The following is a 9,691-nucleotide window of genomic DNA, read 5'->3' on the forward strand; positions in this document are numbered from 1 at the left end:
TTTTATTATTGGATTAATACTTGAGTGCAAAATTAGAAAATCAGTGAGTTGATTTTATATATTGGAAGTATCAAGTATTATGTCATGTTTTTATTTATTTAATATAAACCAAAGTAACTATGGAGTCTTACTCTGAAAATAGCACCCCTCTGATACTGTCTCTCAACCTGATATTTTACTTTAAGAGAATATTTTGTTATTATTAATGTCTCCATCTCTAGGTTTTTTTTCAAACACTTTGATCTTCAACAATAATGTTTCTTGGGCTATGTAACAACTAAATGTAGTATGTTTATACTAATCCAATTAATATATGATATATGTTTTTACAAAAACATAATTACCGTTAAAATTATGGTTAATTAATATATATCATCACCTGAATTTATCATATAACTATAATATACTTTGATCTGTAAACACCCAATATAAATAAATTTTTACCGAAAGCTATGTGCGGGACAAGAGGGTTACACTACTAAAAATTCGGCAAAAACCGATCAAGGTCGACCGACCAATTTTGGTCGGTCAAAAAACCGACCAAAGTTGGTCGGTTTTTCAAAATATTTTTTTTTAATTTTTTTTTTACGAAACTGACCAACTTTGGTCGGTTTTCTTTGGCGCAAAAATGCGGGAAACTATTTTTGAGTCCCGCAAAATTTATGTTTCAAGAAACCGACCAACATTGATCGATTTTTCAATTAAAATAAATAAAAATTAATATTAAAAAACCGACCAAAATTGGTCGATTAATTCGGCGGGTCATTTAAAAAAACCAACCAACTTTGGTCGGTAATTTTACTTTTTAAGAAAACCGACCAACTTTGGTCGGTTATTTTCGTGCGAAAATACAATTAAAGAGTATAAATAAAATAAAAGACAATCTTAAAACAAAATGTGCCAATAGTCTAGTGGTAGAATAGTATCCTGCCACAGTACAGACCCCGGTTCGATTCCCAGATGGTGAATTTTTTTATTACATAATTAAAATACCGACCAACTTTGGTCGGAAAAAACCGACCAACTTTGGTCGGTTTTTTTTTGCAATATTTTTTTTTTGAATTTAATTGACCGACCAAAGTTGGTCGATAATTTCCGACCAAATTTGGTCGGTATTCCTTTCCGACCACAAAAATACAGTCCACACGTAAATGGTCACATTTTGGTCGATTTTTGGCCATTACCGACCAACGTTGGTCAGTATTTTTGGTCGGTTTTTGCCGGATTTCTAGTAGTTTTATAAGTAGGGGTGTACAAATAAAACCGACAAATCATACCAACCCGATAATCCGAGTCAAACCGAGAAAAAAAGCCCGACTATGGTTTGGTTTGAGTTGGTTTGGTGTTAGAAAAAAACCCGACCATATTTGGTTTGGTTTAGTTTTAACTAAAAAAAATCAAACTGAAACCAAACCAACCCGACATTATATGTATAGAAGTTTTAAATATATTTAATACATAAAAATATTTATGGTAGTGTAGTTTATAAATATTCTTAAGCTTTTTCATAGTTTTATCTTTTAACATATTATTTCAAGCTTGGACTTATAATTTTTGGATGCTCCAATAAGTTTTATAGTCCATAAATGTTAGTAACTCAAATAAATCCTAAACCAAAATCAAATCAATACTAATGCTAATAAAAGACATTCGATTCAATTATACTAGGAATGAAAATAGTGTTGGACATCTATTTTTTAGTTTTTTTATGGTTTAGATAAAATGTAATAACTTATTTTTCTTTTAGTGGTTAGTCATGTAAATAATATAGTACTTATTAGTCATAATTTTAAATTATGCGTGTTTTCATTATGGCTTATTAGTAATATTTATTTTATGCGATTTTATTATCTTTATTGTTGAATATTTTTGTACAATACCATGACTCATCTCATATTCATGTTATTTTATTGAAAAACACCTTATATAGTTCTGTCATATTAGGATTAAAGTAATATTTGGAGCACAAATTTTATGTTTTGTGCTATGAATACTTTATAAAAAAAAACCGAAAAAACTCGAGAAAAACTGAGATTAAAAAACTCGACTTTTATTGGTTTGATTTGGTATTTAGATTTAATAATCCAATACAATTAATTTAGTTTGGTAATTAAAAAATTCAAACCAATCCGAGTTATGTACCCAGTTATAGGGCCACGAGCAGGAAATCATGAGAAGATTACTCCTTTTATTTATTGACAATATATGTCTGCGGTGCTGTGTGATTCGTGATTTTTTATTTTTTTTTATTTTATGACATGTGGTTCTTTGAATGTTTGTATCTTTTAAAAATCTCTCTTCACTCTTTTTTTATCTATCATCCACTTTTCCCAAGTTTGAGTAGGTTTAAGTGGGATTCTAAAATATCTAAACGAGGTATCTTTAATTAAGCTACTGGGGGTTATCACAAAAAAAAAAAAAAACGAACAAAAGATGAACAATAGAAAGGGACCGTGTTTGCGAGGGGTTAATTAGATAGGATGCCTTAATATTTCTAAAGAGGAACCTTTTCTAACTTTACCTTTTTGTACAATTTATGGAAAGCGAAAGGCATGGATATTACATTAACTTACTAGAGTGCACTAAAAGTGGGTTAGAAGTATAATTTGAATAAATAAATCCTTTAATGAAATATCTGGGCCAATTAAAAAGTGAATTAGTCGTAGCATTTGTCTTGAGGCGTAAGTGTTACGTAACTAATTACAAAAATGGATTAGTCGTAGTACTTATCTTGAAGTGTAAGTGTTTTGTAGTAACTAATTAACTAAATCAAGTACTTGCATGATTACCTAGGGATATTTTTCTTTTTCTGATTTCTCATCTAGTGATTGTTTTGGCGTTTGTACTGATTTCTAAAAAAAAAAATTCTTTTAGAAAAATAATTCTGAAGAAAAAAGGTGATTTAAATGAGCTCAAGTAAAAAGATTTTTGAATAACATTTGGTTTGGTTAGCCTGAGGTAACCTGAGATTAGGTTTGTTTTCACTTAGGACGGGCTCAAACTGATAATCACAAGAAGTTTGGACTTATTTTTTTTAACTTTTTTTTTTTTTTTGGAAAAGTTTGGACAGATTATTGCAAGGGAAAGATCACTTTTAGCCCGCATTGTTTACAGTAAAAACCGGTCTCAAGAATTGGGTGAATTAGGAAGCAACACCTGTCAAGAAGGGGGAAGTACACAGTTAGCCAGTAATTAGAGCTATATTTACTCTTTAGCCATTGTTTAAACTGTATTTACTCTTTAGTCAGTGCTTTAATAAAATTTTACCCGTCCGGACAAAAATACCCCTGTGTTAGACACGGTGTCCTTAACTTCAGGAGTGTTGTGTAAATATTAAGGACAGAGTCCTTCTGTTTTAAACTTTAGGACATCATGTCCTTAACTTCATATGTGCAGTGTAAATGTTAAGGACATGGTGTCCTTAACTTCATGAGTGTTGTGTAAATATTAAGGACACAATGTCCTTAACTTCATGAGTGTTGTATAAATATTAAGGACAAAGTGTCATATATTTGCACCTTCTGTTGTTAAACTTTAGGACATCGTGTCCTTAACTTCATATGTGCAGTGTAAATATTAAGGACATAGTGTCCTTAACTTCGTGTGTGCAGTGTAAATGTTAAGGACATAGTGTCCTTAACTTCATGAGTGTTGTGTAAATATTAAGGACATGGTTCGCTTAATGTCCAGAAGTTAAGGACATTTCAGAAACGTTTGTCCTCAATATTAGATTTCTAGTTCAATATTTCAGGACGTTTAGAAAATTATGTCCTAACATTTACTTGTTTCACTTAATGTCCAGAAGTTAAGGACATTTCAGAAACGTTTGTCCTCAATATTAGATTCCTAGTTCAATATTTCAGGACGTTTAGAAAATTATGTCCTAACGTTTACTTGTTTCGCTTAATGTCCAAAAATTAAGGACATTTCAGAAACTGAATCTGATTCTCGTTTAATCCCCACAAAACAAACTCAAGTAAGGAATACAGCTTCCCAATAGCAGTATAAACAAATTTCAGTAGCTAATGTGATTCAATTTTTACGAAATCAACAAAGCCCGAGAGATCATCTTCTCCAAAATCGGATTCTCCAATTTTCGACAAACCCTAGCAAATTAGATCACAAATGGTTCAAATCTGTAGAATCAACTCACAAAGGTGTTTCCCACTAAATATTTTGAACACCCAATTAATTTTGAATACCCAATTTTCAGAGAAGAAACAAGAGCTTAAGTTCTGGAGAGAAGCGAGGATTTTGAGATTTTGATAATGAAAAAGGGTTTAAAAGAAAAGAGATGAAGAAAAGGTAAAAACATTTATTCATATTAATTATAACAAAGTAGTGGCTATATATGCTCAGCATTGAAATTGCTGGCCAAATAATAAATAGCATCTTAAAAACTGGCTACCCCACACCATTTCCACTGTCAAGAATGATCAGTCATCAGTGACTCAACCATGGTAAAACCAGATACAAACCGCAAACATGGTAAAACTATATACAAACCTGCAACCGGATAAGAAGCAATTCAGGATATGACTGTTACAGAAATATTACAGAAGATCTCAAGATTCCTCCGACCATTATTAGCCTTTATTAGGCTTTGTTACCTTTTATTATTCTTTATCACATTCTAATTACCTTTTATTATAGCATGAATATTGGTAATTAAGGGGTCATGATTTGGAATCATAGCTCTAGCATAAATAGAGGTTTTCATTATATTGTAAGACACCAAAAAATATCGATAGAAAAAGACTAATATTCTTTCTCTAATTCTCTTAAGCTTTATGCAAGTGTTGTCAAGATTTTTCAATTATTCTTGATCCCGTTGGAAATATTTTGAAAGCTCAGGCTTGACTTTTCTTGAATTATCCTTGTTTTACTCGCTTTGTTCTGTGTTATTTTATTTTATCGAATCAATTTAATCCACGTGTCTATAAACCACGTTATAAATTCAACTGTACCGTTTTTTGGGTAAATAGTTTGGTGCCCACCGAGGGGCAAAGATAATTATGGTGTTATTTTAATCTAATCATCTTATACTAACGTGCTTTAAAGATTTTTCTGTTTTACGCATACTCAAGATATGACACACAATAATGTCAATAATTTGTTCGATGTTGGTGCAAACAACAACAACAACGAGCATGTGGGCAAATGTATACGATGGGACTCAATAGGAGGATTCAACTGGTGAAACCCATTATGATGGGAATGAATTAACTCTGAACCGGGTGGAACAAGTGGAAAGAAAAACTCGACATGAGAGGAGTCCTACTCCTGATGATATAGATGATGAGATAGTGGCTGATACCGTGAAAGTGCTCAGAGCATAACAACGAAAAATTATAAACCATCTCTTAAGACAGGACCCGATAATGACTGAGCTCCGACAAGAATATCGGGACTTCAAATAATTCAAATGGTAGAGTTTGAGTTCCTCCCGGCGTGCCAATAAGTCAAAAGGTCTCGGAAATCGGAAACGTTGCTTCAAGAGGAGAGTTTAGATCAAACTACAACCAAGTGGGTGGAGCAGGCACACTACAAAAAAATAGTATTTAGCGACAGACATATTCCGTCGCTAAACCACTTATTTTCGTCGCTATAGTCGTTTAGTGACGGATTCAAGTTTGTCTCTAAAATGCTCATAGCTAGGCTCATAGCGACGAAAAATACCAAAACGTCGCAGGATTAGCGACAAATTAGCGACGGAAGATATCTGTAGCAAAGTTTAGTGATGGAAATAACAGTCGCTATATTGCTTGTTTCTGTCGCTATTTTTACGAATTCTGTCGCTACAATACAAAACATAATTCGTCATTTGTTCTTACTAGTGACGAAAGCGTCCGTCGTTAGTCGTGTTATAGCTAATTCTCCCTGCTTTTTGCAACAAAAATCTTTTGTCGCCAATTCGTCACAAGATTTAATTTTACGCGGTAATTTTAGCTACGGACGCTAATTTATTTTTAATATATTTCTAATTTTTTGAAATTCTTTTATTTATTATTTTAAATGCACTTTGTTCAAGAATATTACATAAAAGCTATTAAATACACTTAATAAAAAGTCACTAATATTAATATAAATTAACAATATATTCAACAAGGTCCAAAATATATAGCATAATGCATATAACGGTATCGTTAAGTACAAAAAATCCACAAAGACCCACAATAAAGTCCAAACAAAATAGGCTAACTATGCGAGGCTCGAGAGTTACGGTCATCATCAGAGCCCAATGCATGAACCTCATCAATGTTAGCAGCAGTAGAAGATGTAGGAACTGTAGGTGCCACATCTGATGGGTGGTTGGTAAGATCAGTTTTTGGTTGATGCGAGGGTAAGGAAACTAATTTGCGTACCCGCTCAACGATTACAAGGACTATATGATATGTCAGTATAGGAATCAATCGCATCACTAACTCATCCAGATTTCCTGTCGGTGTTAATTGAGCATATGGAGGTGTTGCTGGCGATGTAGCATCAGATCCAAAAGAGTCATAAATATTTGGCCCGTAGTAGCATTTTGCTTGAGATCCAAGACCATATACTCTTCTTTTCTTTTCTCCTCCCGCGGCTTGATAATATGCTTTACACTGATCAATATCAGATTGAGTCAGTGTTTGTTGTTGTAATATCTCCTGATATGTTTCCTGTAGAAGAGTTAATAATTAGTGAAATAAAAAGACTAAAGAATATAGAGCATTCAATTTACAAAATGAAAAAATATAAGTAAAATCAATAAAATTATTTTAAAAATTATTGTTGTTGTTGTTGTTAATTTCAAGCTCAGAATATTAAAAATAGAACAAGAGACAATCCGCAGTTCACAACTTCACGTAACCTACTTAAATGAGATTCAGATTCGAATTAGAGAAAACTTAAATGAGTTTTTCGGATATTTTATATACACTTACAAGTCTCTTGCGATGCTCCCCAACACTGATAGAGCCACCTGTGTGAGTCCCAGTGGTAACTCCGCTCCCAGCATAATAAGTTTTTGCATTTATTTCTGACTTTTCAACACACTTAGGATCTTTCCAAAGTCTCATCCAACTTTGTCACACATTATTTGGAATAGAATCTCATTGCACCCCATTTAATTTTAGTTTGCTAATGAAATCGCTGTATCTTTTTGCTGCCCTACGCTCCCATTGGTTCCGCACAACACTATCAATTGAAGAATCCCAATAAAATGCCTTCTGAAATAATTTTATAAAGTAATAACATTAATAAGTTACATATAAAAGTTAATATACTTTCTAAATTCAATTGTGATGGATTATACCTTGAATTCTCCAAAATAAAACTTTTTTAGCTCATCTGAGACGTTTTTCCAGTTGGCTCCATTAGGATCAAGTTCATGCTTGAAAGAATTAGTTATACACTCAGAGCATTCATGTGAAGGCTCTAACCTGAACAAAATAGAAGACAATATTTAAAGACATACCATATATCAATAAAAATATACCAAAAGTAATAGTACAAGTATGGACTAACCCTGTAAGAGAAATAGTAAGAAGTGTCCGCGGCCCACGGGTATTGCTACACTCAGCTTCACCTATTATGTTGCTTTGAGAAGATGTACCCTCGCCTATTGTGTTGCTCTAATTAGGGGTATTTGGAGATGGTTCCAAAATAATGGATGGGGTACTACCATGGCCTGATGTTTGAATAAGTGGCATACTATTAGGACCTAATGTTTGAACTTGATTGATGTGATATGGTCCACCTAAGGAACTCGTACTACCTTGTTGAGGACTAACTGTGGAAATGGGAACAATAGGCATATTTTCATGAGTAGCAAAATTATCCCTAACTGAAGATTTACCTACACGGCCTGCACTACCTCGACCTCTACCTCGAGGCATATCTACAAAATAAATAAATAAATAAATAAATAAAAGAAGGATATGAAACAATGCATATCTAAATAACGTATGGCTTATGAAGCTTCAAAATAAAATATTCTGCTAAAGACAATATCAGAAAGACACTATTAAATTGATATAAAGAGACATAACACAATAAAATAATACATGCACTATCCAATGCTTGAACTACTCACTGAATTATTGCATTTGATAACTTCTTTAGACCAAAATACAACGATCTTGGCTCCAAAATACATCAGAATGCCTTCTTTTCTGTTTACCAAGCAAAAAACTTGTTAAAAAAACTGACAGATAGTTTCATTCCTTGCCTATCTTTCCTTCCAAAAGATACTACCAGAACTAACTTTAAGATCAATATTGTATAAGAAGTCACTGCATATATTATTACTATATGAGATCAATACTATGAGAATAAATTCTTATAGTACAACACTGTATGATACTATATTACAGTTTAGAATTGACACATCAATACTATATAAGAATAAATTCTTACAAGTTCACTCCACATCACAACATCAAGTGATCACTTTAAAATAAGTCAAATAAGTATTGCTTAAATTAGAAAGCAAATCATGATCTAACTGGTCATTCTGTTAGAAAAATAGAATAATATTGGTGAATAGTCTTACCAGCAAAATGAATATTGTCTAGGAACTAACTATGAAGAGCCTTAACATATACTTGTGTATTAGTTTTGAAAGAAAGCCACATTCAGTTTGTCATCAATTGACTTTTAACATAGCTAGAACCTCTAAAATATGGCTACAAATAAAGTTTAGGTAAAATTCTACTTTAGAAAATTAACAATGAAAAGTTACAATGGAAAAATAACCAAAAACCAAGAACAAATGAGGAGAAAAAACAAAGAGTTAAAAACAATCAAGATGCCTTCTAAAAGGAAGAACATGTTGAGTTAAAAAAAGTAGACTTTAAAGTTTCAAATCACAAAGTTCTTAACTTGAAACTCTATCATTTAGATTAGATACAAACGAGAATGGAATAAATTTAAAAGGCAAACTACGACTATAGATCTACAAACTCAAAATATTGATCAATATTCTTAGAGTAACGAATACACCCTTCATTCACCAAACAAAAAAAGCAAATTACAGTAACTCTTCATATTTTTATTTAGATCTATATTAGTTAGGTATTCATCCTTTCACATAATCATAAGTTCTTCACAAGTTCTAATTCATTTCCAGTGAACTTTAGAAAGAAAGCAACTCACAAAGCTAGTACTCGTTGTAGAAATACCGTCGAGATAACCATCAAAGAACTTCAAAGTGTGAATCCGTCACATCTACTAGAAAATCTTGAAGGAAGATCCAAAAAAACCTGCATTCAATCTCATCATGTTTATGAGATAAAGTATATTAATTTCATATATAAAATCAAACTTGAAAGAGACTCGAGTAAATGTGTATCAGCAAGCCATTGAAGCATGAATGGGTAAATTCCTAATAAAAAATCTCAAACTAAGATCTACACCCCTGTCAACAGCAACCAAATATGCCACAGCAACACATCAAAACAAATCTGAATGGTAACTCCGCAACTTCGACAAGGATCAGGAACGCACACTACTTCGAATTTCTTGTCAATTTTAGAATTCTACAGCAAACATTTTGCAATTTCGAAAGTTTTTTTCTGTTCACTATCTGATATTTTTGTTTCCCATTGCATATGAACCTTAGATTCACGCTCAATTTTTTGTATTTGAAGAAAAAAACTCACATTGTTAAAGAGGAGTGCAAGTGGGAGTCTGATAGAGAGGAGAGAAAGTGGGC

At 32.4% G+C, this 9,691-nt stretch overlaps 1 protein-coding gene across 2 annotated transcripts; it reads right to left on the bottom strand.

Moving 5' to 3' along the window:
* Positions 1-6,117: 6,117 nt before the first annotated feature.
* Positions 6,118-9,691, bottom strand: LOC107771064 (uncharacterized). 2 transcript variants are annotated; one of them, XM_075231848.1, is made up of 7 exons: positions 9,133-9,691; positions 8,072-8,150; positions 7,754-7,876; positions 7,504-7,666; positions 7,292-7,418; positions 6,921-7,205; positions 6,118-6,656 (listed from the first exon to the last, which is right to left on the bottom strand). In XM_075231848.1, the coding sequence occupies exons 6-7, from the start codon at positions 7,053-7,055 to the stop codon at positions 6,198-6,200; spliced, it is 594 nt and encodes a 197-aa protein (XP_075087949.1). In that variant the 5' UTR covers positions 7,056-7,205; positions 7,292-7,418; positions 7,504-7,666; positions 7,754-7,876; positions 8,072-8,150; positions 9,133-9,691; the 3' UTR covers positions 6,118-6,197. The 2 variants fall into 2 exon arrangements, with proteins under 2 accessions (XP_075087949.1, XP_075087948.1); XM_075231847.1 differs by having other exon boundaries at positions 7,504-7,876.

The sequence above is a fragment of the Nicotiana tabacum genome, chromosome 15 (assembly GCF_000715075.1).
Source record: "Nicotiana tabacum cultivar K326 chromosome 15, ASM71507v2, whole genome shotgun sequence".
Taxonomy (NCBI): Eukaryota; Viridiplantae; Streptophyta; class Magnoliopsida; order Solanales; family Solanaceae; genus Nicotiana; species Nicotiana tabacum.